The 26,945-nt window shown below is 55.0% G+C and overlaps 11 protein-coding genes across 11 annotated transcripts; 6 read left to right on the top strand and 5 right to left on the bottom strand.

Moving 5' to 3' along the window:
- Positions 1 to 636: 636 nt before the first annotated feature.
- On the top strand, positions 637 to 3,892 carry W97_08719 (uncharacterized protein; the record flags this gene model as incomplete). The annotated part of the gene is made up of 5 exons (XM_007786586.1): positions 637 to 903; positions 956 to 1,080; positions 1,131 to 1,426; positions 1,480 to 3,109; positions 3,169 to 3,892. 5 exons carry the CDS (start codon positions 637 to 639, stop codon positions 3,890 to 3,892), a joined length of 3,042 nt encoding a protein of 1,013 aa, XP_007784776.1.
- A 1,118-nt stretch (positions 3,893 to 5,010) lies between these two features.
- On the top strand, positions 5,011 to 6,088 carry W97_08718 (uncharacterized protein; the record flags this gene model as incomplete). The annotated part of the gene is made up of 3 exons (XM_007786585.1): positions 5,011 to 5,265; positions 5,317 to 5,595; positions 5,654 to 6,088. 3 exons carry the CDS (start codon positions 5,011 to 5,013, stop codon positions 6,086 to 6,088), a joined length of 969 nt encoding a protein of 322 aa, XP_007784775.1.
- A 409-nt stretch (positions 6,089 to 6,497) lies between these two features.
- W97_08717 (uncharacterized protein) lies at positions 6,498 to 7,652 on the top strand (the record flags this gene model as incomplete). Its single annotated transcript, XM_007786584.1, has 2 exons — positions 6,498 to 6,533; positions 6,588 to 7,652. 2 exons carry the CDS (start codon positions 6,498 to 6,500, stop codon positions 7,650 to 7,652), a joined length of 1,101 nt encoding a protein of 366 aa, XP_007784774.1.
- A 524-nt stretch (positions 7,653 to 8,176) lies between these two features.
- Positions 8,177 to 8,572, bottom strand: W97_08716 (uncharacterized protein; the record flags this gene model as incomplete). Its single annotated transcript, XM_007786583.1, has 3 exons — positions 8,177 to 8,215; positions 8,279 to 8,332; positions 8,423 to 8,572. 3 exons carry the CDS (start codon positions 8,570 to 8,572, stop codon positions 8,177 to 8,179), a joined length of 243 nt encoding a protein of 80 aa, XP_007784773.1.
- A 317-nt stretch (positions 8,573 to 8,889) lies between these two features.
- Positions 8,890 to 11,013, bottom strand: W97_08715 (uncharacterized protein; the record flags this gene model as incomplete). The annotated part of the gene is made up of 1 exon (XM_007786582.1): positions 8,890 to 11,013. The coding sequence occupies one exon, from the start codon at positions 11,011 to 11,013 to the stop codon at positions 8,890 to 8,892; it is 2,124 nt and encodes a 707-aa protein (XP_007784772.1).
- A 273-nt stretch (positions 11,014 to 11,286) lies between these two features.
- On the top strand, positions 11,287 to 12,211 carry W97_08714 (uncharacterized protein; the record flags this gene model as incomplete). The annotated part of the gene is made up of 2 exons (XM_007786581.1): positions 11,287 to 11,524; positions 11,610 to 12,211. The coding sequence occupies 2 exons, from the start codon at positions 11,287 to 11,289 to the stop codon at positions 12,209 to 12,211; spliced, it is 840 nt and encodes a 279-aa protein (XP_007784771.1).
- A 1,426-nt stretch (positions 12,212 to 13,637) lies between these two features.
- W97_08713 (uncharacterized protein) lies at positions 13,638 to 15,581 on the bottom strand (the record flags this gene model as incomplete). The annotated part of the gene is made up of 3 exons (XM_007786580.1): positions 13,638 to 13,937; positions 14,010 to 15,090; positions 15,226 to 15,581. The coding sequence occupies 3 exons, from the start codon at positions 15,579 to 15,581 to the stop codon at positions 13,638 to 13,640; spliced, it is 1,737 nt and encodes a 578-aa protein (XP_007784770.1).
- A 2,218-nt stretch (positions 15,582 to 17,799) lies between these two features.
- W97_08712 (uncharacterized protein) lies at positions 17,800 to 20,503 on the bottom strand (the record flags this gene model as incomplete). Its single annotated transcript, XM_007786579.1, has 4 exons — positions 17,800 to 17,887; positions 17,947 to 19,842; positions 19,900 to 19,951; positions 20,203 to 20,503. The coding sequence occupies 4 exons, from the start codon at positions 20,501 to 20,503 to the stop codon at positions 17,800 to 17,802; spliced, it is 2,337 nt and encodes a 778-aa protein (XP_007784769.1).
- Positions 20,504 to 20,938: 435 nt separating this feature from the next.
- Positions 20,939 to 21,851, top strand: W97_08711 (uncharacterized protein; the record flags this gene model as incomplete). Its single annotated transcript, XM_007786578.1, has 4 exons — positions 20,939 to 20,959; positions 21,125 to 21,259; positions 21,314 to 21,420; positions 21,473 to 21,851. 4 exons carry the CDS (start codon positions 20,939 to 20,941, stop codon positions 21,849 to 21,851), a joined length of 642 nt encoding a protein of 213 aa, XP_007784768.1.
- A 365-nt stretch (positions 21,852 to 22,216) lies between these two features.
- Positions 22,217 to 24,090, top strand: W97_08710 (uncharacterized protein; the record flags this gene model as incomplete). The annotated part of the gene is made up of 3 exons (XM_007786577.1): positions 22,217 to 22,347; positions 22,395 to 22,978; positions 23,027 to 24,090. 3 exons carry the CDS (start codon positions 22,217 to 22,219, stop codon positions 24,088 to 24,090), a joined length of 1,779 nt encoding a protein of 592 aa, XP_007784767.1.
- Positions 24,091 to 24,463: 373 nt separating this feature from the next.
- Positions 24,464 to 25,383, bottom strand: W97_08709 (uncharacterized protein; the record flags this gene model as incomplete). The annotated part of the gene is made up of 2 exons (XM_007786576.1): positions 24,464 to 25,059; positions 25,119 to 25,383. 2 exons carry the CDS (start codon positions 25,381 to 25,383, stop codon positions 24,464 to 24,466), a joined length of 861 nt encoding a protein of 286 aa, XP_007784766.1.
- Positions 25,384 to 26,945: the final 1,562 nt, after the last annotated feature.

Here is a 26,945-nt window from a genome sequence, read left to right as displayed (position 1 = left end):
TGTAGTAAATCGACCTACATCCACGCATGGGCATGGGCAGGCATGAGGGTCGTGTGAGGTTGTCAGGGCATCATGTGATCTAGCTGACTGCTTGTGGGTTGCAAGACAGAGCAAGAAAATTCACAAGTTGAAGCTTCCAAGGTTCCATCAACATGTCATCCGAGAAAGAATGGAGGTCCGGAATCCACAAACTCTCGTTGAAAGGCTCATCTGAGCCCTGAAGATCAGGGTCCAGCTTTCACATGCAAGTGTCCAAATGCTACAGCTGTTACTCCGTAGATAGATGTCTTCCAACATCGGGTGTAGCATTGTAGCAGAAGTACTCTTTCTTCACAGATTCGGCTCTCGAAAAGAGGGGAATGGTCATTGCTGGATGGCAGTGGTCTCCAACAAGCTTGAAAGTAAGTTTGCGCTGAAGACCGCTCGGGCAGAGTCGGTTTGCTATTGGAGCGATGACGCAACTTGAACATGTTCCTTGGCTTGAAGCTGAAACGTAACACGTGACAATAGCCCCTCCACCGCATACACAAATCGCTGTCCACAAACTTGCTCCCTGAACATACTCTGTTACTCTACCACAACCAGTACCTATTGGAAGACACGAATTGACACGGCTCAATCCAACGACCACCCATCATGCCGTCCTTTCGGTCATCTACACCACTCCTCCTAGCCACCGTCATCCTACTCATCTGCTATGCCCGCCCAACCCACGCTTTCGGCGCCGGCAACATTGCCTCCTTCTCCAAGATTGAGGGCCAGAATTGGCGTCATGGAGACCTCGAAGATACCCTGCTTACTCTTCTCATGACCAGCGCTCAGGGGGGAAAGAAGTTCTCGAAGCTCGACGTCAAGCGGGTCTATTTTGGCAATTGGTTGAGGGACTATTCTCAGGCTGTCGATGTGAGCGAGAATGAGCAATACAGCGTTAGCGTGAACCTGACGAGTGTTGTAGGTTGGCACCGTCAAGAGCGTCAGCGCTGAAGCTATCCGCCTTATGCTCTGGATTCTTGGCTTCTTGAGCTTTGGATTCGGCACTGGAGAGTTTGAGGTCACTCGGGAAAGACTTGGATGCTATCGGTACGTTGACAGGATCTCTACCGTGACTGAGCTGACAAGAGGCCCTGCAGTCCCGAGGAGCACATCGACAACCCAAAAGACTACGCTGACAACATCGACGCCCGCCAGTATGACCGCAGACTCCGCGGCCCGGTCGACGAGGAACGCGAACTCAGTGTCGACGAGCGCACCGGAATGAAGAATTACATTGCCTCTGAGGACCTTGGTATCGTGACATCGGCTGGCCTGGTCCGTAAACTCTTTAGGCGCTCCGTAGACCTCGCTCGGCGGTCCAACAGAGGAGGTAGCAAAGCCGATATGTACGAAGCATTGAGACTGTTGGGCACGGGATGCCATTGCTTGGAAGGTCCTGTTACGACATCTTCGACGACGGTAACAGGCAGCTGACGCTATCAACAGACTTCTCCGCTCACTCGAACTACACCGAGCTCGCACTCATCGAGATGGGCGAACGCAACGTTTTCCCTCACGTCGGCCGGCGTACCCAGATTCAACTTCGCGGCGCGCGCGGGCCTGTATATCCTCTGGTAACAGGTACCTTTGGAGGCGTCGACTTTCTGCACTCGGTCATGGGAGAGCTGTCAGACAAGGCTACACAGTCAGAGATTCAAGAACTTGAGGGCACAATGACCGCATCTCAAAGCCAGGAGAACAAGTCCATGGTGCAGGATCTACTGAAGCAGCTTCCGGATGGACTCTTTGGCGGCAAAGATGAGGCAAGCAAAGTGGACGAGCTCTCCGCCAACAGCGCTGCGGCTCAGATGCAAGGCATGCATATCACGCCAAAGGAGCCAGAAGCCTTCATTGAGCAAGTGAATGAGATTGCGAAGCAAATATACCCCATCATGGAATTCCACGACGAGATTATGAAGTCTATCACCGAGACCATCGACAACATCCCCATCCTGCCGGATCTGTTGGAACAGGTACAAGAACAGATGAACATCTTCGTGTTCTCCCTCCTGGCACCTTACGTGCTCCCAATCATCCGACAAGTCAAGACCGAGCTCGCAACCGGCTCCTCCGAGATCATCCAGTCCTCGAGGGAGAAGCAACTTATAGTCTTCCACGACGACCACTCCACCGATCCTACCCACTCCATGCTATCCAAAGATCACTTCTCCAACGTGCTCAACGAGCCCGCCGGCAAAGTTGCCCAGCAGATTCTCAGGTGGGCCGTCCCACAGCTCGTCGAGTGCTGGGACGACCCCCAGATCGACGCCGACAGGACCATCGACCGCATTATCGACGGCGTATTTCACCACCCTGCCCTCCGCGGCGATGGTAACGACGGCGTCAGCGAGGGCCGCGTGCTCCTTTTTGGAGTTGTCGCGCAGTGGTGGGAGGAGCAGAGCGAGCGCGCGAGAGCCGACCTGCGTGACAAACTGTCCCGCGAAGGTGTCGAGCGCGGCCGAAACCACAAGGAGGGTGTCCATGACAAGGGCCATGGCTGTGGCAAACCCCTCGGTATGCCGGGCCTCGGCACCGCGTTGTCGTCCGGCGCGCCTGGCGGGAGAAACACGCGGCCGGAGCAGGCGGCTATGCATCAGGTCGGCAAGGCGGCTGGCGAGGCTGTCGGTGGTGGCGCCCTGGGCGGTCTCGTTGGTGGAATCGTCGGCGGTGTCGGCGCGAGCTTGCTTGGTGATGCGCTGGGCGGCGACGCGGACGAGAAGAAGACGTACAAGAAGGAGGGATACGGCCGGGACGGGTCCCATACGCAGTCGTATATCGAGACCGGTCGACGCGGCCCTGGTGCCGAAGGCAGGGAGGGATATGCGCAGGCGGGGTACAAGACTACGACTTATCCGGGCGGTGGCCAGCGCGAGGAGTACTCCCGGTATGAGCAGGATGGACCGGGAGGGAGGGGCCAGGGGTATGGCTTCACGCAGGCGGCGGAGACGAGATATACGGCGTCGGGCGGGTATGAAAGGACGGAGGAGAAGCGGTACGAACGCAATGAGGAGTGGAGGACTGAGGTGAAGCGCGAAGGTGTTGACAGTCGGGGAGAATATTATACGGAGACCAAGAGGTATAACTTACCCCTATCCTTTGATCAGCGGTCAGATTTGGCTGACGCGACAAATCCAGGCACTCCGGCAAGTACGGCAAAAAGGCCTCCGACGATGATGATGACGATGACGACGACGACTACGAGAAAAAACAGCGCAAGCGTGAGAAGAAGGAGCGGGAGCGCCGCGAGAAGGAGGAGAAGAAGATGCGCAAGAAGCAGTATGGCGGCGGTCGCTCAGACGATGACGACGACGATGATGATGACGAAAAGAAGAAACGTCGTTCTGGGGGCTACGGCGGCGGCTACGGCCAGGAATCCGGCCACGGTCGCCGCAGTTCGAGAGAACGCAAGCGCTCGGGATCGAGGGAACGGCGCCGGTCGAAGTCGAGAGATAGGAATGAAGGCGGGTATGGGCGTCAGGAGCAGTCGTCGTATGGCGGTGGTTATGAGGCGAAGTCTTCTGGATATGGGAGGCAGGAAGAGCCTGCGTATGGCGGCGGGTATGAAGAGCGCTCGTCGGGCTACGGCCGAACTGAGCAACCTGGCTATGGCGGACGTCAGCGAGGCGGGGATGACACTGAGAGAAGTTATGGCGGTGGTCAGGAGTATGGCAGCGGAGGTTATGGAAGAGAGGAGCAGCCGGGCTACGGCGGAGGCTACCAGCAGCGGGAAGAGGGATATGGCAGGCGCGAGGAGCCGTCGGAGGGGATGCCTGGAGCTTTCGGTGGTGGTGATGAGGAAGAGTACGGCGAGCGGAGGCGAGGATATGGACAAGGTGGTGGGTATGGTGGTGGATACTAGAAGGGCACAGGATGTATGTTCATCAAGGGTGATGCTGGGACACTGGAAGAGACATGCGGTATGGCGGACGACCTAGGAGTTGGCTTGGAGCAAGAGTAGCCGGTTGTCCCGAAAGAGCTCTTTGAGTTTCCACAAATGGACCTTGTGGAATGACTTTGCGGGAATGGGCGTGCCAAATGCAACAAATAATCCACTGCTCGATAGCAACTCGCTTCACGTCTTCAATTGAGCATGCGGAAGGTGATTTCCTGTTATGTATCTAGCTAGACAGTTTGGTGCCTACCAACCGACTATTCCTTACTTGGTGAGATAATCAGAGAACCATGATCTTTCAGTCCATTGCATCACCAAACGCGATAGATTCACCCCTTGGCCTGATGAGCTTGCACACGCGGGCGGGTTCCTGCCAAGCCTCGCTTCCTACTAGCGCGAAAAGTTGGGTATATCAGAACGCCTCTCTCACACTCTCTTCTCTCATCACGACAAGTCCGTTATCCCACCCCATATCTTGTAGAGCGTGTTACTGACCCTCTCGCAGTACTTCATAGAATCATTTCTATAGTATATGTCCTCTTCTGAGCTCCTTACCAGAGCCACAGAATCTCCAACCTGGCTGATGAGACGTATCCTCGGCGCCCTGGAGTGAGAACTTTACTCCCGCTTCGGCGGGAGTGGCGATGATCTCGACCACACTTGGCTTTGGTTTCGGCCTGGCTGGTGGGGTGGGCGTTGATGGACTTCTGACAGGCTTTCTGCGCTTTTGATGTTTGGGGCGCAATGTGAGTCTCTTGGACATTCGTGGACCGGTCTTTGGAGAACATCATGTAGCGTTCAGAAGAATACGATCGAGCGACCCTATTCACAAACAGCTTGCTGTGAGACCTTTGAATGCCTCGAATCAAACTCCACTTAGACACCACGTCATGGCAGATTGCCGATATTTGATGATGAGGCTGAACTGACGATCAAGCTTTGGTCAAGCTATGCGGCTCTGCTCCCCAGATCGCAACATTCGAGAGCCAATTTTCTGGATGGATCGTTGCAGAGCTCCGCCCTCATAAAGACTCCGGATGCCGCTGCACCGCAAACAGCAGACTTGAATAGTCTGGCTATCTAAAATGCTCTGTCGTATACTCAGCGTTAGCAGTTTGCTGCTCACCGCAGCCACAGCATGGAATACAGATGTGCACAACCAGATTGGTTTCATGGCGGAGACGTTTCTCACGCCTTCGACCACCTCCGTTCTGCAGCATGTACTCGGGCCACAATACAGCGGCTCGATAGGCCGGGCGGCAGACTGGGCAGATGCATACGCCCACACGGCTGAAGGCAGTTTCTCATACCAGTGGCATTGGATTGACTCAGCGGACGAGGTGAGTGGAAACGTCCTGCTTGGAAGGGGCTGTCACTCACCGGCCCATTAGCCGCCTACATCCTGTAATCTTTGCTACGACCGCGACTGCTCAAAAGGCGGCTGTGTTGTGTCAGCCATTGCGAACCAGACCGAGATTCTACGCGACTGCATCGCGGATGTCAAGCATGGTATTTTGACTGACGGCAGCAACATCACCTGCTCGTATGCCCTCAAATGGCTCACGCATTTCGTCGGAGATGTTTCACAACCCTTACATGCCTCGGGCACCGCAGCTGGCGGGAACCTCTTCAACGTGACCTTCAACAACATCTCCACTGAGCTTCATGCTGTCAGTATACAGCACTACCTTTAGTCGATAGCCACCTCACTCTGACACACATTTCTAGGTCTGGGACGGCTACATAATCTACAGGGACGCTGGACTCTCTCAATTCTCCCACCAGTCCATCTCGCCCTTCATGAGCTCTCTCGTTTCGCGCATCAAGGCGGATGACTTCTCCCAGCCCACTGCAGAATGGCTAGCCTGTATCGATCCAGCTACACCCCGTAAGTGCGCGCTCAGCTGGGCGCGTGAGAGCAACCGCTGGACCTGCGATTACGTCTACAATCAGACGTACAACGATACAGACCTCGCAACAAGCGGGTATGCTGAGGGCGCCTACCCGATCGTAGAGTTGCAGATCAGCAAGGCGGCTCTTAGATTGGCGACGTTGTTGAACAGGCTGGTAGCCAGTGGTTGTAAGACGGGCCATGAGGTAGTGCTGCAGACGAATCACAACCGGCAGGACAGCCCTAAGGAGGCGGATGATGTGTTTACATAGAGCTGCGACGAAGCTGAATCTATAATCATCTCAAAGGTAAGGATACCAGATTTGTTTTCTTTCCCTACTTTGTGTCATACTTCATATTCGTTGTCCTCGAGGATAGATTCGCGACGAGGATTACTAGTGTGGTTGATGCACGAAGCATTACGCTGCCGATGGCCGCAGTTCCAGCTGTCGCAGCTTCATGTTGGAAGAATTAAATTTCTAATGTCATCTCTTCGGCACTTGCGCTCCTCCGCAAAGCCGCAGTCCCTGCATAAGGTGTTCGGCGAACCCCACATCGGACTCCGTCCCCAAGCCAGCCCCACATCATTCTTCTACTACTCCTTCCATACTTCGCGGCCATGTAGATACTACTACCGCAAGCTTTGCAGCTTACTTTCGCACCATTGGCAAGACTGTCGCAATGACCTTCGAGGATCTCAAAGAAAAGCTCACTGACGTGGGTATACCGCCTCTCCTTTCGACTTCAGTGCTGACTCGATGCCAATAACAGGGAGCTAGCCGCGAGGTTTCACCAAATCGCGGATCTTCTGTCCCTCAAGATGCCGCAATCCCTCTCGAGCGCACGAGCATAGCCGACTGGCGAAGAGCGAATGACATCGACCCATCGAAGCAGATCCGCATCACCAAAGTCAGCCACATGCGCTACCAGCACGAGGACCTGGACGAGATAACACGGTTTCTGCGCGACTTCGGGATGAGCGTTGCGAAGAAGACGGATAGCCAGCGCTGGTACCGCGGCTACGGCTCCGACCAGTACGTCTACTACGCCGAGCAAGGCCCGAACAAGTTCCTCGGCGGCACCTTCGAGGTCGAATCGTATGCCGACCTCGAGAAGGCCTCGTTGCTTCCAAACGCCGGTCGGATAGAGAAGCTCGACGATGCGCCGGGAGGAGGCTATCTCCTTACTCTCACAGATCCCGAAGGGTTTCCCGTCAACCTCATCTACGGCCAGGAGGCCGCGCAACCGGGCAGCATGCCCGAGATCCTCACGACGAACTACGAAGCCGAGAAGCCGAGAGTAGCGCGGTTCCAGCGGTTCAAGCCCGGGCCGGCCGCCGTGCACAAGCTGGGCCACTTTGGCCTTTGCGTGCAGAACTTCGAGGCGCAAGTCGAATTCTACACCAGAAACTTCAACCTCGTTCCCTCGGACTTCCTCTATGTGCCGGATGAGAGCAGCGAGAAGGGACGGAAAGACGTCGCGCTCTTCGCGCACATTGATCGTGGCAGCGACTATGTCGACCACCATACCTTCTTCATGTCGACGAACACGTCGAGCCATGTGCACCATTGTTCTTTCGAGGTCCACGACTTCGATACGCAGAATCTGGGGCATGAGTGGTTGGCGAGCAAGGGCTACAAGAACGTGTGGGGTGTCGGCAGGCATATACTAGGGAGCCAGTTGTTTGACTACTGGTGGGATACCAGCGGGAACATGATTGAGCATTACGCGGATGGCGATCTGGTTAATGATGAGACGCCCGTTGGATGGGGGGCGGCGGGGGATGAGAGTCTGGCCGTTTGGGGCCCGGAGGTGCCGAAGTGGTTCTTGGACTAGATGCAGTTTACCATTTTGGAAAAGATGTCAGGAAGCGTGGTAACATAGTCATGGGCTACTCACGGTGAAACTACCTTGTCTCTGTTCATTGCACGGTCTCCGTATTTAAGCGTCACCATGGGTTCTCTAGAATGGATGGGTAGACGGACCTAGAAACGATCTCATGAACTAGGTATGGCTCTCGGACTGCCAACGTGGTTGCTAAGAGGGACGTTGTGCTGGCACTGGCAGCACGACGTCGAAGCACATTCACAAACAGAGCGCCCGAAAAGTCAGGCGAGAGTCAAGATGAAGCAGATCCCCAAGGAGGAAATCCTATGTATTCAGTTCCAGTTTTTGAAGCTGTGGTGTGTCTAAGCAAAGACCCCACCATGTCAAGCCGCTTCCCCAGCCATGCCAGTATGTATGCCGAAGACCGACCGCTAGGTTCTCCTCACCGAAGACCTCTGCACCGTAGCCAAGGACGAGGACCCATCACCTTTTTGATTCGAGTCTGGCCGTGACGACCCCATCCGAGATGAGATCTAGCCGCAGCGGTCATAGCAGGCGAGGCAGCCATCCTGCTGCATAGACAAGATCTCAGATTAGCGTCCACAGATGACGGTCTCCCTTGGGATGAAACTTACACGGCAGGTAGCATGTTCGCAGATGTCGAGGCAGGGGAAGCCGAGGATGCAGCTCTGTGCGCGGCCGCTATGTCAGCCTGTAGTTCTTGCGATACGAAGATTGTAGAGTAGCAGGGACTGCGGCAGAAAGGGTGAGGCACGCACAGTCAGGCAGTTGTTGTAGTAGTCGTTGCACTTCTTGTAGCAGTCGATCTGGATGCCGCCGGCTGCGTTGGCGCCGTCGCCGGTGTTGGGGATCGTGGCGGCGAAGGCGGTGGCCATGAGGGCCGTGAGCACGGTCGTGAGGATCTGCATGATATGCATGTTGCCGCTGTAGTGAGGTTGACTGTCTTTATTGAAACGGTTGTTGACTGAGTGTAGTGATGTTGAGCTGGAGTGAAGATCGAATTGGAACGGAAGTATTTGGTGGGCAGGATGGGAGGTTGTTGGAGGAAAGATGGAGGAATGAAGGAGGTATGAAGGTCGGGGCGGTGTTTGTTCTTATGGTAGCGAAAGAGGCAAAAGGTCGATGCGGGTGAAGTGAAGCGATGAGCAAGTTATCGGGCCCACGCGAGAAAAGCCCAGTGATGACATTAAAACTGTTACATGACAGACTAGCAGGGCGCGAAGCCTCAGCCCGCGTCGGTGAAATTGAATGTTCTGAGCTTCTTCTCCTGCCTAAGTTCTTTGTTGTGCCTCTCACAATCCGCGAGCCTGGCCTTCAGATGGTCGTTCTCAGTCCTTAACTTCCTTAGCTCGGCCTTGACTCTGATGAGCTCTCGGAGTTGAGCTTGAGGATCTAATGGTGAGTCAACATCTTCCTGTTCGCTACCGATGGAGATCATCTGCTGCTCTGTCGCCTCCGCGCTAGGAAGTGGCTGAAGGGTAAGGGACAGCCGTGACTTGGGTTCTGAGTAAGAGGACTTCCTTCTTTCCTCAATGAATCCTTCAAGCAGCGAATTGCGTGCTCTGATTCTGCTGGTTCGGCAGTCGTTGTAGTTTCCAGGCTGCGGCGACTGCTGGTTCTGTCCTAAGCCAGACAAGGGTTGCTGCAAATCGGGAGGCGGTATCGGGTCGTTCTGTGCAGTTTGGAGGGGCGACTGTGGGCTCAAAGGACTCTGGCCACCATCCACAGGGCTTTCAGATCCTCGAGGCACCTCTATCCTCGGGCCCCAGATGTGATGTCGTTGCTTCTTCCTTGGTGGACCAGATTCTTTATCAATGCCCACCTCAGCCACATTGTCACCATCGCTTCGTCTCTCGCTGCACTCGTTAGTGCTCGTACGCTCTTTGCGTGCCGTGCCAGGCTGAACCATTTCCAAGCCAGCAGGCTCTCGGGCGGATTCTCCCTTTCCCTCGCAGCGTAGCGGCTGCTCCCCCGCGTCGTACTTCTTATGAATAGGAAGGTGTTTGTATGTGAAGGCCAGCGACTTTTTGGGCGCTGAAAACTTGACAATCAGTCCCCCTCGACAGTCGTACACGGCCTTTGCCCCTCTTTTGCCAACTGTACTTGCATGGGGCTTCCTGTTCGCTACCCGATCCTTATTCGACAGCGAGTCGTTGCAGATGAACGAGAAACGCCATGCGCCGGGAGACTCTTTGCTGTTCCAGTCGTTGCGAAAGGTATAGCGGTAGCCATCGACCCTTTGAGCTGCATCTACGACTGCTCGTGCTATTGCACGTTGCTTTGTCCTGTTCCACTTGGTGTCCATTGCGTCGTTGAGAGTCATGGCCTCCAGTATACTCATTGACCGCTGGACAGTCGATTGACAATTGGCGTCTCTGTTGGTTGCAGTAGCTGGATCTCGGTGCAGATCCGCATCATTGGTGTGCGTTGAGCCCGTGCCATTCTTCTCAAGATTCGCTGGCTTACCGTCCGGCAGTACCTGTGAGGGCTGCGAGCTATCGTCCGGAATGGAGACCACGAAAGACGCGCCGGGCCAGAAGGAGATGTCGCAAGCGGAATGTTCAGGGATCTCAGGTGGAGGATACAGGTAACTGCTCAGCGATGCCTCGAATTCACCCAGTGAGGAAACATAGTAATGGGTAGTGTGAACATGTGGATCGTTCGAAGGTCGGCCCCTTCTTCGCCGCAGGAGGCTGAGGGTCCCGCTGCTATTGGGCTGCTCCCTATCCGCCTGGCGTTGTAGAGCTTTTGGCTCCTCTTCTTGCCGTTGCTCCTCCTCCTCCTCCTTCCAATACCCTGGGTCCTCGTGTTCTTCCTGATCATCTTCTTCCTCTTGTTCGTCCTGTTCTACCTCGGGCCGGTCTTCTTCTCGCCGAAGCTGCAGCAGCTGCTGCGGTCCCGCGGTCGCCGCACTCGCACTAGGAGGCGGAGTAGGGAAGCCTGAACCAGGTCGATGTTGGGTATCGACAAAGTACTGCGAATGCGCCTTCATCCACCGTCTAGACCACTGTTGTCCGACTTTTGGCGGCGGCGCCCGAGGATCCGGGTTGTGTAGGGCCAGGATGGAGTTTGCGCCATCTTCGACCAGCTTGCTCCACGTTGTCGAAACGCCAATGCTGTCCAAACCAGCTAGCCAGCTGCAAAGCATCTGCTCCTGCTCATCGTTGAGTTTTCTGTTCGCGGCAGGTCGACCGGATCTCGATTGGCGGCCTTTGGCGCGTTCGCGCAGGCGTTGGTAGGGGACATTGTATACTTCGGCGAGATGGCGGAGATTGGGCTTCGCGCCGTCGGGTATCGTGCTAATGGCCTGGTGGATACGAGCCTGGACGACTCGGTAAGTGTCTGACATGGTTGGAAGTAGATGAGTATAGAATAATGTCCGCTGTCATCACCAGCACCCACCGATACAGTGAGTGGTACATGTACTTGGGGACTATCTAATCTTGATCGCTCAAAAATCTAATCGATAAGTACCTACATAGCAGAGCTCCAGCCAGAGCTCCAGGCCAGAGCTCCAGCCAGAGCTCCAGGCCAGAGCTCCAGCCAGAGCTCCAACCAAAGCTCCGCTTGAACCTCACGAACCTCTATCCACCCACCACACAAACACCCCACTCCCGCAATCATGGAGCAAACACGCGCCCTCAACGCCCTCGAGCCCTTCCTCGCCCTCTCCAAATCCGCCAACTCCCCCCGCGCAGCCGCCGATCTGGTCACGCAAGCAACATCCGCACCAAACACCTACGTCTTCGCCGAGCTGCTCCAAACGGCAAACATCCAAGCATTGCGCCAGTCACCTGACCACTGCTCCTACCTGACCCTCCTCGAGATCTTCGCCTGGGGCACCTGGGAAGATTATCAATGTACCTCCCCCTTCCCTGGCCCCCCTTCCCCGAAACCCGCCCCGCCCCGCCCCGCCCAGCAAGCCGACTGACACACAACCCCCAGCGAATCCCACCCTCCCCCAGCTATCCGAAGCCCAGCAAACCAAACTCCGCCTGCTCTCCCTCCTCCCCCTCGCCTCAACCCCGTCCCGCCTGACCTACACCGCCCTGCAAACCGCGCTCTCCCTGCCCTCCGCCCGCTCCCTCGAAGCCCTCATCACAGCCGCCATCTACGCCGGCCTGGTGACCTGCACCCTCGACCCGGCCCACAACAGCATCGCCATCACCTCCGTCGCGCCGCTGCGGGATCTCGCGCCCGGTTCGGTCCCCGCCCTGTCAGCGACGCTCGACGCCTGGGCCGCCAGGTGCGAGGACGCGCTCACGGCGCTCGAGGCGGAGAATGAGGGCGCGAGGAGGGGCGCGAGGGAGAGGGCGAGGCGGACGAGACGGGAGGAGGAGGCGGTTGAGGCGGCGGAGAGGGAAGTTGAGAGGGGTGGGGGTGGGGGTGGGGAGAAACGAGCGGCTGGGCCGGGGGAGGAGGGGGAGGGGGAGGAGATGGATGTTGATGAGGTGGGAGGGTTTGGTGGTGGGCAGGGGGCGAATCAGGCGAGGAGGACCACCAAGAGGGGCCCGGGTGTGGGGTATGGGCGGAGGTTGGGCGGTTGAGTGCGGGAAGGAGACGTGGGAAGGGCGAATGAGAGGCTCCAATGTCAGAAACGGAAGACTAAACGGTGCTGCACCATGGGCGTTTGATGGCGTTGGCTGGCGGTACGAATCGAGCGCATGGCACGAAGATAACGAGAACCATTGTAAGGCGTGCTTAGATTGATACGAAGACTCATGAACAACCTCCTCCTGATAGATCCTAGAGCAGGGCTGGACATGGGATAGCATAGCAGCTGCGACAAGCTTGAAAACAACTTTGTTCAAGCCACCAGAAATCGGCGCTCCGTGATTTTATTCCAACCGCTTTCCTGACAGGCCGCTCAACCTGGACTTCGTTGCAGGCGTAAATCCCATGGGCTTGTAGCTCTGCAATGGAGACGACCCACCTCCGCTTGTATGACTGAATTCGCGTCATCACACTCGAAAGCAAACTTTGGCAACTTATTGACTTATGTAGGTGAAATAGGGTGCGTTGTCATTTCAGAGTGCAGCATCCTAGCACGTCCAAGCGTGTTCGGTTTGACCGGACACAAGTGACATGCATAGCTGCTGTCGACGAGTAGGAAAGTTTGTCTTTGAGATTCTTCAAGGGGCAGACATTCTATCAGCAGACTGGTGACGCGGGGCCGATCTGGGGTTTCCAGTCGCAACGTTGTGAAAAGGGTCGGTTGAAGGATCAATGAAGGTGTCACACAAGAGGCGAGAACAAAGACTTGAGGCCTGGCGAAGGAGGGAGTGAGGGACGAAAATAGGCATGCCGGATCTCTTCGGAGCAGTCACATCACTTAGCTACATCCATTCCCCGCGAGTCTCACAGGTACGCACAAGTTCCGCTGTAAACCGCAAAGCAGCCATTCTAATTAACCGAACTCATCACACGAGTCCCCATAGTCCAGCAACGGCTGGATCAACTCCTCGCTTGTGAGGCCAACTACCTCCTCAACTCCACAAGTCCCAGACAAGGTATCCCCAGTTTTCTACCAGCCAATCATAGAAGAGGTATTCACAGCAAAGCCAACTTTTGTGCGCTGAAAGAGGGAATCTTTTGGAAGAGAAAGCTAAAGGCAAAAAGTGAAAGCAGAGTAGACCAGTCTCCCATATGAACGTTGGTGAAGAAAACGAACAGAAGCGAAAGAGGAAAGAAAGGGGAGGCGTCTTCTATAAGCACCGTCTCGTGTAATTAGGCCGTTGAGCATGTAGCGACATCAGTGGTAGCCAGGAAGGTCGGCTCTGCGATCCGCAAGCCAACCTTTCGCTGGAATGGCCCGGAATGGGACAAAGCGACCAAGCGAAGTAGCCAACAGCCGTAGCCCCTATAACCCAGCATATCCCCGGTTCTAATCACAGGACGCCGGGGTGGAACAACTCGAAGACCCAAGAATCGCAATGTTCAAAGTCTTCACAAAACTCCACGATCACGCACGGCTCATAACCCCATACCGGGCAGGCCCGAGCCAGCAACATTAACATTCATGCCGCCCAAATTGACAGGCATGACCGGCCCACCAGTCGGATTGATCCTAAGCTCCGGATTGCAAGGCGGCGAATGCTGGCGATGATACTTAAGCCCGTTAAGGTTCTTGTACCGCTTCCCACACACCTCGCAGCGGTACGGTTTCTCCTTCTCCATGCCGACGGTGCCCGGATACGGCACCGAGGTAATCGGGTCGACAATCGAGTACGAGCCGTCCTCGTTTGCTTGGAGTTGCTGGTTTCGATGGCCGTGCTGTGTAAGCCGTTAGTATGTGGCTAATCACGTGAACCACAGGGTTGTTGGATTTCTCGGGTCGAGACTTACGACTTTGTGGTACTTCAGCCCGTTCTGGTTCTTGTAGGCCTTCTCGCACCCATGCACGGGACATTTGAATGGCTTCTCCTCTTCGGCTGGGAAGCCGAGCGCCGCGCCGTTTAGGCCGGTGGTTTGTTGCGTGTTGCCGCCCATCTGCGCTATGCGTAGGGCTTGCAGTTGCTGCTGGTTGTAACCGCCTTGCTTGCTGTAGAGACGTTTGGCCGGGTCGTCGATGAATTGGCTCGGGGCGTCATTGCCCATCGCGTTGATCTTGCTCCAGTCGAGGTCGTTGCCGGTGGCCATGGGCGGGCCGAGCGGCATGCCGGCAGCGTAGTTCTGCGCGAAGTCGGGGTCGAGTTCTCCGGGAGTGCCGGGTTGTGATGTGTACGGAGAGATTTGGCTTTGTGCGTTCTGCAGCGCTTGATTGCCGAAGGTAGGTGTGTTCACGGAGGAGACAGTGGGGTTGTTTTGAAGTCCGAACGCTTGATGACCGGCATTTGGCGTTGTTGGACTTGACTTTTTTAGCCCGCGATGTTGTTGCATAGTGTTCGCAACATTCACATTGAGCGGTGGCATTCCGTTGTTCATGTGGCCGAATGGCGATGGCTGAGAGTTGCTCGTCGTCTGTTGCGGCTGGTCGAGCTGAAATGGAGCGTCGTCCATGTCCATGCTGTCTAGAGGGTCGACATCAGGTACAGTGGCCAACGGCGTCCGGCTGAAAGTGCTGTTCCCGAGTCCACTGGACTGGTATGACTGCATGTTGTTCATCTGAATGTTCTGATTCGACTCGAAGCCGTGGTATTGACTTGATGGCTGCATACTCGACCTTGACTGATGAAACCCAATACTGCCATTCCTTCCGTTCTGATAGTACCCGCCTTGTCCGGATATCGAAGGGCGGTTGTTGACTTGGGCATTCGGCTCCGCGTGGGCCGTCTCGTAGTGCTGTAGGAGGTCGTGTAGCGAGTCGAGGGTCAGACCACAGCACGCAAAGTCTCTCATGAAATTGGCCTCTAGTTTTGGTAGATACGATGAAGAGTGGAAGGAGGGCGATTGTTGAAAGGCGTAAGGAGAGGTTCCGGTCATGATGCTGTAGAGTCACCAGTCAGTACCGCTGCAAGTAGTTTATGTAGAGACCCGGCTAAGAAGGGGGACTGCGCTTCTCCTTCGATGCACTGCTGCGTGGATTGACGACGATAGAGGCAGGAGATTGGAGCGCACTTACTCGTCTCGAATCCAACTCCCTACCGAGATTCCACCCCAGCTCATGCCATTGGAGAGACTCCCGGCCTGGCTTTCTCTCCGCTGCCTATCCTTGACCGAGATCGGCCTGGCGCCGGATCCACCGAAATAAGAACCCATGCCGTTGTTCAAGGAGTTTTGTCGCGCTCCTATACTCATGCGACCGTCGCTGGGGTTCTTGCCTCCAATATTTATAGCGTCTGATTGCTGGCCTGACAAAACCGCGTTCTGCAGCGCAGACGTGAGATTCGAGGTGCGAGGTGATTGTGAATTGAACCTCGGGGGAGTGGCAATCTGTATGGGCGACGCGGGCCTTCCGCCATTGTAGTGTCCGGCCATAGTGTACGATCTCCGCCTCGGAGGCGAATCTGGGAACAGAGGAAAGCTGCCCTCACCCGTATCTGCGAACAAAAGGTCGTCCGCTCCCAGGTGTGAGCTCGCGTGAGTGGCGCTGCCGTCCTGTGGTTTCTTGTGCCAGGAGAAGTAGAGGTCAGGGCCCCTCTTTGGACGGTTGAATTGGGGAGATGCGACGGCAGTGACCGGAGTGCTGATTGGGGTGCTCTCTACAGTTGACTCGCGCCCACGGTCACTGGTGTTGGGCGAGTAAGAGAGAGGTGGTGGTGTCTCGGATGAATCCAGCTTCACGGCTTGGCTGATGTACCGGGCTGCGTGACTTAGTTAAAGTGGGCTGCGGCAACGTCCGCAAAACGGGTTCGGCGATCTGCGGTCTTTCGGAAAAGAACAGTAGAAGGTTCTCGGATTGTGTATGCGATCGATGCACTGGGAAGCAACAATTATTGTAGGAGGTGAGGTTAGAGGAGATCGGGGGCTGCGGCAGCGACTTTAGCGGCGACGCGAGGTGATGTCGCGGACTACAGGACGTAACTACCAGCCCGGATGCGCCACAACCTTTCTTCGAGGACGCGGCTCGCTCGGATAGCACTGCTTAGGTCAGGTTGCAATAGAGGCGAAGAGGCGAAGAGGCGCATGTGAAGGAGAGTTCAAGTGCAACATGAGATGAGGGAGCTGTAGGAGCCCCGGGGGGGCGTACAGTACAGTACAGTACTCGCAACTGGAAGCTATGGGCCGCTTTGGCGGTGGACCCTGACGGTCAACTACCTAGGTAGCCAACTATTGGGGAGGGATCATTAGAGATGCGTGACAGATGGCTCCCCCCGAGCGCAACGGCAGCTGAGTAACGTAATCGGGCCTCACTCCCACTGTCACCGCCGAGATCCACGGTTGACTCGAGCGCGGCGCCACCAAAAGGCCATGGCCTTCCAGAAGCTGAAGATGGTAGGGAGTAGGGTTTAACGGCCCAGCGCTGTGTGCTCGGCACAACTGCCGGCTCGCTGTTTGCACGTGGCAGCCGAACGTTGTGCGCCTGTTCTTCAGCCTTCTAGCCTTCTAGTCTTCTAGTCTTCTAGTCTTGCAAGCATTCCGTTGACACAGCTGACAAAGAGTTTCCACGTTCCTCGACACAAACCATGCTCCATCTCGAAGATGCCGTCCAATGCACGCAACATGCCTGCTAACGCCGCCGATTGGACGCGCGCTTGGAACCGAAGCCCTAATTCGATCTAAGCGCATCTGCTGTCGGAGCCAGCCATTTCGTCAAAGGCGTGCAAGAACGTCCATGGGTTTCCCGCTCCATGCAGTTGTGCATCTTGCCGCGTGCTCCGTGAAGACCATCCCGCCTCTCGCGCCGAGGATGTTGAAAGTCGCCGCATCGCTGTCCCCGAGCATTGCGCGTACTGGAAATCTCCGAGGCCAGCATGGCCTCTCCCAACGAGCTGGTCTCCGGATACAAGCAAGGGGGCGCCTCGGCCATGGTGCCCCTTGGGGAAACCCGGGCTAGGGCGACTGGCCTTTGCGTAAACCTGAGACTTGCCTGGTATTTGGGATGTGTCTCGTGCGCACTCTAGCAGCTACATAAGGTACCTATTCGCACTGGCTAGAAGATGCTCACCGCTACGGGTAGAAGTATCAGTAGGGTACATGGCTTCGGCCAGTACCACGGATATGTTTCGGAGAGCAGGTCCGAATCGATGGTGCCCGCCTCATGAATGGTACCCTAGTGCTCTCGTCCCATTGATCACATGCTAGGACGTTTCAAGCGCACGGCACGCACTGTCATGAAGCAGGCAGTTGCATAGCGTCTAATGGTTTGGGGTGAAACTTGGCGTTAGACTTGCGTTCACGATGATGAAGGGCTGCAGATGTAGTTCAAGTGAGAGAGTCCAATCGAAAGCAGGTCTGACGACCAAGTGTTCTTGTTTGATATTCTGAACACGTAAACGGTCCGTCGCTATTCTGGCTTTGCTAGCTTAGAAAGGTGTTATAGTAGCCAGCGTGGACTTTGCAAGCTTCACTCGTCGGGAATTGGCCCATGGGATCGAAGCTACATCAACACAAGCTCACATGCTATGTTAATCAGTCCCCCTTCAAGGCTACCTAGTAGCCGACGCATCTCGGACGGCCGGTATGCAATACCTCATACCAAAGCTGCGGAAGGAGCTTCAATTGTACTGATTATACGTCTCACGAAGCGAAGTTATTAACCTTCCGCTTCGATCTCATAACTGTTCGACTTGTGCTTCGGTTCGAATTTGAAGTCCGGATGTGCTGGGCCCAAGAACATCTCACTGAGATCTCATTAGCGTGTTACTCACAATAAGAACACGTGTACCTGGGGAGCTCTTACCTGATCTTGATCCAGTCCCGGTAGTTATCACTCGCCAGCAGCGTCTCCAGATCGTCACGTCCCCTGTAGGCAGGTGGCCTGTCGTGGATATGCGGAGGCATATGCTCCAACAGCCCAATAGGTACGTAGCGGCATGAGAAGCTGAGCCACTCCAGCAAGAACCTCCTTGTGGTGCCCACACCAATCTCGTCAGAGCCCCATGCCTCAAGCCCGTACTTGGCGAACTTCTCGATGTAGGCCAGGCGTTCGGACGCAGATTTGTCGAGGTACTGGCCCTTCTCGATCTCCTCGAAGATCCATGGCTTGATCAGAGCGCCGCGGCCGATCATGACTGAGTCGACCTTGTCGTCCTGGATGTGGCCGAAGTAGTCGAGATGCGAGTAGCAGTCGCCGTTACCCAGGAAATAGACCTTTCCTGAGCTGACAAGCTGGCTTGGATCAGGTTCCGCAGCAGTGTCCGCTGCTTTGTCCGTGTCTTTGTTTAAGCGGTTGATGAGGGCAGCAATGTCAGAAATGTATTTCCAGTCAGCCTGCCTGGTGTAGCGCTGTTGTCTGCTTCGGCCATGGAGTGTAATGGCCGCAACACCTGCTGCGCCTTGACCTGCCTCATAAGCCTCTTGCCCGCCTAAGATCAGTCGCTTAACAAGCTTGTGGGCGGTGGGATCATTGTCTTTCGTGCCCATGCGAATCTTGACGCTGATTGGGACCTCATCCGAAACGGCGTTCATGCCTCTCAGGATCTTCTCCAACTTGCCAGGGGTATCCAGAAGCGCAGACCCAGCGCCCGCACGGTACACCAGGTCAATGGGGCAGCCGCAGTTGAGATCGATGGCACGAAGATTCGGACATAGCGATGTGAGAATCTCTGTCGTCTTCAGGGCCAGCCAGGGCTTGTTCGCAGCGATCTGTGCGCCGAACTTGAGATCTTTGGTATTGTCATAGCCTGCGACAACAGTGTTCTTGCCGGAGAACTTAGGTGGCTGGATTTCGGTTTGGTGGGCTTTCATCAACGCCCACTCGCCCTTGTCTCCTTGGATGAGGGGAAGTCCCATAGCCATCTCTGACCACGTGACTTGCGCGCCGAGTTCTACGCAGAGGCGTCGAAACGGCATGTTGCCTTGAGTTGTAAGAGGAGCCAGCACTGGTGTTTCTGGCCCGTAGTAAAGGCGACGCTTCTCTGATGGTAAGAAGGGTGGCTCAATATACTGAGCTCGGTTGTTCTCCCTCGCTTCTTTCGAGTCTATGTCCATCGACTCGTCATCTTTGTTTGACCTACCATTCGCTGGGTGTACGGCGTTCTCTCCCCAAGTCTTGCTGAGAAACTCGGTGTATGCATCTGCCTTCGGCGTCTTCGTCCTCTTGCGATTGAGATCGATCTTACGCTCCGTGCTCACAACGTTGACCACTCCCACCTCGTCTTCGGTGATCCCTAGCTTTTCGGCTTCTGCCTTGCGCACAGGGTCTTCCGTAAGGACGAGCTCTTTGCGACCATCGTCTGTTTCCCGCTCTTCCGAATGAGATCCTGCAAACCGGCACTTCCAGCCGGCGTTGCAGAGCCCCCGTACGTTCCAGACTGGGCATACTCCACCGAAAGTCTTGAGATCATCCCGTTTCCCTTCTTTCAAATACTTACGTAGATCATGCTCAAACTTGCACTTCGGGCCGAACTTGCATTCTCGTGGAGAAAATTCAGGAAATAAGGCGCGGGAGCTGCAAAGCTGAAGGGTGTCTCGAGAGCTGCCGAAAGTACGGCCCGTGTTCTGTCCCTTCTGCTTCGACTTTTTCTTGTCGCGCTTGTCACCAGCCGACCCATTCGCCTCATATCGCGGGCCTGATGCTTCTGCGGCATCGTCATCAACGGCTGCAGACGGCGCGCTTGACCTGCTAATGAGGTATCTGAGAAGGGTCAGCTTTCGAAAAGTCAACCCTGCGACGCTTCCAAGCTGCACTTACTCGGACTTGATAGGAGCAACGCCTCTCCTCCTCTCACTCGCTGAAGGAGCACCTGGGGATGACTATGAGCATAATGCAAAGATATGTAATTCTCGAGAGGAGTTTGTTCTTCCCCATAGCGACGCAACAACGCAACATGTAAAAGCCATATGAGCAGTTCTGTTTTGATGCTCCGTATGGGATCTGATTCCACGGACGTACAAGCCTCGTGAAGAATAAGAAATCATCAACTGAAGAGTGAACGATGAGACGATGGGATGATTGAACGCAAGCATGTGATGAATAATTTTATACTAAACTTACCGGATGCATTCAAGCTTGAAGTGCCTGAGGGGTGAGAGTTGTCATGGCTCAGCTTCGTCCTCTTTGCTGGAGAGTCGATGAAATCACCCACAGTTGCATCTGTGACTGGGAAGCCATGGCGTTCTACCTTCTCCGCCTTGGTGGTAGCAGAATCGCCTGGCAAGATAGGCTGTGCTGGGTGCGCTTCCTCCGTTGATTTGACATCTGGTGGAGGCTGCTTCAGGGGTGATGAGGGTTCAAGTGGGTTCTCCGTAGGGACAGGCACGTCGCCTTCTTCCCCAATCGCGCTGTCTCTGTCCATTTCAAGCTGAGTGAGCTGCCAACTGGACGGCGCGGCTAGACCGAGCAGGCACGATGAACTCACGACACGAATTCCTACTCGTGACTGGCAGTGTGGAATTTTGGCGTTGACGGCTGAAGCCGCTACGTTTCTGTGGCCGGTGACGTCAATCGCTTGGCAGTGGTTACGTTGCGATTTCCGTCCCCTCGCACATGCTGCACGTTGCCTCGCTGCCAGCCGTGCCAGTTTCCAAGCTTGATTTCTCACTGTTTCCCCACCGCGTTGGTTTTGACACACATCAAAAACGCCCTCTCTCAAACATCCACCTCCATCACCTTGACAATCCTCCCTTACACACAATTCCGCATCGGCACCCAAGCAATTCAGCTACAGCGTGCCTCCTGGTAACCTACAACCCTCAGCAACCCTTGCATTGCATCAGAGCACATTGCAGCCATGACGCTCTACTACAGCCTCGTAAGTCCTGTCCGCCGTCTACATACACCGATCTATCATATCTCGGCTCTGAAAACACTGTCCTCTCGTTGAGCACTCTCAATGGCCCTTATTAGCTCTCTGGTGTAGCCCCTCGACTCATCGCGTGACCATGCCTAGAGACCCTATACTAACACAACCTGTCAGGTCTTCCTGATCCTGGTGACGGAGATGGTTATCTTCATGTCCCTCATCGTGCCCTTGCCGTTCACCTGGCGCCGCAAGCTCTTCACTTTCATATCAGAAAGTCCGCTGGTAGCAAAATTACAATATGGGATGAAGGTAACCCTGCACAACACCTGCCGCCCTGTTAGACAGAGACTTACTCTTCTCCAGATTACCTTCATCTTCATCCTTATTCTCTTCATCGACAGTGTGAACCGCGTATACCGCGTTCAGGTCGAACTTGCGGCAGCAGCGGAAAGCCCCGCCGGTCGTGGAGGGTATGTGCTCCGCTACCTGAGCCTCTTTCGTACACACTAACACATGTCACAGTGCCGCTGTTCTTGGTGGCTCCGAGCGCATGGAAGTTCAAGCACGCAAGTTTTACTCGCAGCGCAACATGTACCTCTGCGGATTCACGCTCTTCCTCTCGCTCATCCTTAACCGCACCTACGTCATGATTCTTGATGTTCTCCGCCTGGAAGAGGAGAACAAGCGAATGAAGGGGGACCCAGCCGCCAAGGGCAAGGACGCCGCTGCTCTCGGCAATGCGGGCGATGCAGGTGAGATCGGAAGGCTGAAGAAGGAACTGGCCGCTCGCGAGCGTGATCTGGAGGCTTTGAAGAACCAAACAGCTAGCCAGCAGCGGGAGTACAACCGCATGGGTGACCAGATCTCCCCTGCCGACAGCATGCCAAAGAAGGACCGGTAAGCGTCCATGGGGGAGGCACAAGACTGTACCAAGCATTCCAGGAATGCGAAAGCCGTCCGTCAAGTGGCTCGTATTCAGAATTGGACGACATAAACTCAGCACAACGACTGTTGGAGGGAGTATTGGCCAAAAGTTCATGGCGGCGTCGCTGGAAGATCGTAAAGGCAGGGACGTGGGCTGTTCCTAGACTGGATGGCGTGAGGATGAGGGATTTCCGCTTTGCATGAAACACTTCCATGTAGCAATAAAATAGCATGACCTACAGAAGTGTACGGCCTTATCAGACTTTCATGTGGTTATCATGATGCTAGTGAAGTAGACCACGCTGCCCTCAGAACTTCTTCCGGACTGTGGAACCATCAAAAATGGCCGAGTCCTCCACCCCAAGGTTCTACAATTACCCGACAGCAAAGGCGACAGAGGTGCCCTACAAGGAGCCTCCGCCAGCGTCTAATCCAGTTGTTCGAGGCCTAGCACTGCATTACGGTGCATCAGTGTAACAAAGTCCTCATTTCAGCTCCCGACGCGGCTAACTTCCTCCAGTATCTCATCGGTAGGCGCTATACAGAGCTTCCTCTACAATAATGCCGGCTTCAGCAAACTACGCAAGCTCACCGAGCTCGAAGATGTCGCCTGTCGCTACGATCCCGCCGTCGTTCCTATCGCCGAACCTTCGTCGACTCAACAATACACGCAGACCGGCTCCCTTCGAGCACCCGCCCAGGACGTATCTGGACGCTTCCACTCGGTCCAGGACTTTCACGATGCGTATAACTCGGGGCGACTGACGCCGGGTGATGTAGTCGAGGCATTGCTGCCTCTGATACGGAGGGATGTGGAGAAGCCGTCGGAGCACTCCATAGCTTTCCTGGACACAAAAGTGGAGCTTGTCAGACAAGCAGCGGAGGCCTCGACGCGGCGGTACAAGGAGGGTGCATCGCTGGGTTGCCTGGACGGCGTTCCCGTTGCCGTCAAAGATGAGGTGGATCTGAACGGCTACAAGAAGTGCTTGGGGTCCAGGAAAGACTTCACGAACAAGCTGGATGAGACGAGCTGGTGCGTGACGAAGTGGGAAGAGCAGGGAGCGATCGTGCTGGGTAAGCTGAACATGCACGAGCTGGGTTTGGGTAAGTTTTTCTGAAGCCATTGGAAATCGGTCACTGATGGGTCGGCAGACACGACGAACAACAATCCCAACTACGGCACCCCTCGGAATCCATTCAACGAGCACTACTACACTGGAGGCTCGTCCGGTGGCAGCGGGTATGCTGTCGGTGCCGGCCTGATACCCTTTGCCCTCGGTGCAGATGGAGGAGGCAGCATCCGCATACCGTCGAACTACTGCGGTATATTCGGTCTCAAGACCTCTCACGGCCGCATATCAGGAAGGCCAACACCAAGCCTGGCAGGCACAACAGGCGTACTAGGTCCAATGGCTGCCAACATGGTCGACCTAGAGATGGCATACCGCGTAATGGCAACCCCGGACCCTGATGATCCAACGTCAGCCCTATTCGCACCCCCACGTCCTCACAACGGTGACCGCACGAAGCTGCTCGGCGTCTACAAACCATGGTTCGACCGCGCCGACCCACCTGTCCGTGACGCCTGCGAGAAAGCACTCGACTACCTCATCACCAAGCTCGGCTACTCGATCATCGACATCACGATCCCCCTGGTCCACGAAGGCCAGATCGCCCACGCCCTGACAATCCTCTCCGAGATCGCCTCCTCGTTCCCTGACGTCACGGGCCTGACGGCACCGAACAAGGTACTTATCAGCGTCGGCTCAAAGTGCCCGAGCATCGACTTCCTGCAGGCGCAGAAGCTGCGGAATTTGCTTATGGAGCATCTTGCGTATTTGTTTAAGATGCATCCGGGGCTGGTGATTGTGACGCCGACGACTCCGGGTGCGGGATGGCATATCCAGGGCGGGCAGGGGGATTTGAAGTATGGTGTCAGCGATGCGAACATGTCGGTTAGGTCGATGGAGTATGTGTGGATGGCGAACTTTTGCGGCGTCCCGGCTCTCACGTGTCCGGTTGGATATGTTGATCCGGTGGAGGGCGAGGGCAAGATACCTGTCGGTCTCATGGGCATGGGCGAATGGGGGAGTGAAGATGCTTTGATTGAGTGGGGATATGATGGAGAAGCTTGGTTGAACGAGGGACTCCCTGGTGGGAGGAAGAGGCCTGCGAGTTGGGTTGATGTCCTGGATGTTGCAAGAGGTAGGGAGTGAACAGTGGCATTTTAGGCTGACTCGAGGGTTTGGGTAGGTCCAGAGTTGAAATCGGACCCCGGAAAAATGCTGCACGATGAACAAATCAACATAGCTTTCGGGTCTTGTGTGTAGTTTGTAAACCTGATGTGAGCTTGCTAACAACGAGCCCTTCATACTGAGCGTACTGTTCGTAGACATCGATCCCCCTTTCGTCTTCAATCTTAAGTCATTGCCCAGGGCTTTTCACCGGCCCCGTCCGTTTCGAATTGGTAGAGGTACAGCATGGATTGATCATGGGTGGCATCAAGAAAGTTTTATATCAAAAACGCTTGATTACGCTGTGTCAAACTCCTTGCAGGATCCAGCTCTTAGCCTTAAACCCTCACTCAGGTCAACGCGGCAACGCCGTCACAGGCCGTCTCGGGATGCACCTCCCGGGATGCCAGATATTAAAGAGAAACACGGCAACAACCACAGGCGCAAACTCCAAACACCCAAAGAACACCTCGTGAGTCGACAAATACCCCATGACCCCCTCCGCCGTCTCCGCCAACCTAAAGCACGTCCTCAGATAGATCGCCAAAGTCGCAACAACCAACGCGATGATAAAACTCCGCTTCACAGTCATCATCGTCACCTTCCTGCTCCGCCACAAAAACAGAGCAAGCAGAATGATAAACACAAGGAACGCGAAGACCTGGAATGCCAGCCCCGCGAGCAGGATGTTATTCGCGGTCGTCGGGTCTCTGCGATTGCTTTCCGCGACACCGATGAGCGCTGCGCCCGCAACCTGCACGATTGTCGCCACAACGTCGCTCGTGATGAAGATGGCCAGGATGAGTCGAGGCCCCATTGGGGCGTACTCGCGGCCCACGACGCTGATGAGCACGCTGATGATGGTGTAGATAGCCGCGGAGAAAAAGACGGGCGCAACGACGATGAAGAAGTACTGCACAACGAAGTATATCACGTTGTACGGGCTGATCTCTGTGTAGTCTGTTAGCAACTCTGATCACATGATTGCGAAAGGAGGTGAGAAAGCGTACTGTTGGATAGGATTCGGAACGCGTAGCCTACTATCTCCATGGCGCACCCGACGATTACGGGCGTGAAGTACCAGCATGGTCGGTGCCGGAAGAAGAGCTGGTAGCTGTGCCATGCGGTTGAGATGGCGAAAAGGACGACGCCTAGGATGCCGACTGCGAAGGAGGGAGTATAGCCGTAGATGATGATGCGAGCGTCATTGGGACCCATGGGGTTAGGGAAGTTGGGATCGATGTAGTAGCCATCCAGAGAGCGATCTCCTTCCATGTTTGGCGAAGTTGAGGCCTGATACTGGTTGGGCCTTGATAGTCTCCGATGGAACGGGGATAGAAGGAATTATTGAGGAATTAAGAAGATAGCAACCAGAAGGAATTAATTAGAAGCAATGATGAGAAGTAGACGGTGAAGAGGGTATCGATTATTCTCGTATCTCTATGCTGCTTCCAATTGACAGCTCTTAAACAACTCAAACGCTTGGCTTAATTCTGACCACGAGGTTATGTTAAGCTTTCTCAGGTACGGCGAGCAGTGCGCCTTTTGACAGCTGCAGGATCCTGCGCCGTTTTATTCTTCAGCGCCTACTGTGACGCTCGTATTACTGGCGATCTGTGTCCGACATCGAGCCATGCGAAATTGCACGAGGCTGTCGATGGCCACTATTGTCCAAGGTGTTAGCGAAAGGAGCGTCATAGACTCTGTCGCGTACGAGTCTTGGCAACGTCTCGGCCGTAAGCGCAATTACCGATGTTTATTAGTATTTTGTAGACTTCAGCTGCCAGAATATGGAAGATAAACTTCATATCGAAGGTGAACTCGACACAGTTGTTGTTGCAACCACGGATGTGAGCCTCGAGACAAGTCGCTTGCAAGATTTGGTCGCACCGCGCGGAGAGACTAACATCTCGGCTCGTCACTCCTGATGCCATCTCCACAACCACTTAGTCGTGGCGAGATGGTTGTTACAGCTGTGGCGAAGGAGATACCAGATCTTTGTCGGCATCAGAGATCTAATCCAGCGGCTGGAGCAGCAGTTCAAAAGTCAATAATTCCAACTCGAGCCATACCGTACTGCCTCGCAACCGGCATCGCACGTGTAGATGTGGCTCGCCGGAACAGCAAAAACTGCCAGTCCCCATGAGCGTTAAATTAAGAATCAATCATCAAGTTTACCACCGCCAGCATCACAGAATCTCTGTTGTTGTCCCTGCCTGCAGTAATCTCACGGCGCTCCTACCGTCTCTATACATTGAAGTCTTACAGTTGATCTACTTTCAGCATCTCCTGAAGCCTTAAATCGCTGGCAAGCCAGATGTCGCAATTTATGAGACCTTGCCGTTTCTAGCGGTTTCCGGCGCTCTGGTGGGTCTTCGTGATGCAAAAGATGGCTGTTGAAACGCGCAGGGCGTCATGCCTTCCATCGTCCGCATTCCTCACCCTTTCATGCCCAAGAGCCATTGAGCTTCACGCGTACTCACACTTAGCCACCCATTTCTCTCCACATACTCTTTGATGGTGATCGCTCTGATTTTTCGGGCGGGTTTGCCTGGAACTTTCATGCCTTGCTCCCGCCGCTGTTCCATTCTTTTCCAATCTCCTCTGTCCCGCTGTCAATATTATAAGTAGACTTTGTAGAGCATTGTATGGTCTCAGCACGTCACCATCGCACTATGTTCCTCCATAACAGATACTCAGCCTCTCTTCTTCTGTCATTGCTAGTACTTAGCCAATGTCATACTGTTGCGGGCTTAGTACACGGACATAGGCATAACCATATCCATATCAAGCGGCATGCTCATGGCCCACATATCCATCAAACTGACGAAGCTCCC

The sequence above is a fragment of the Coniosporium apollinis genome, assembly GCF_000281105.1.
Source record: "Coniosporium apollinis CBS 100218 chromosome Unknown supercont1.61, whole genome shotgun sequence".
Lineage (NCBI taxonomy): Eukaryota > Fungi > Ascomycota > Dothideomycetes > Coniosporium > Coniosporium apollinis.
This window is presented reverse-complemented; position numbering and strand designations above follow the sequence as displayed.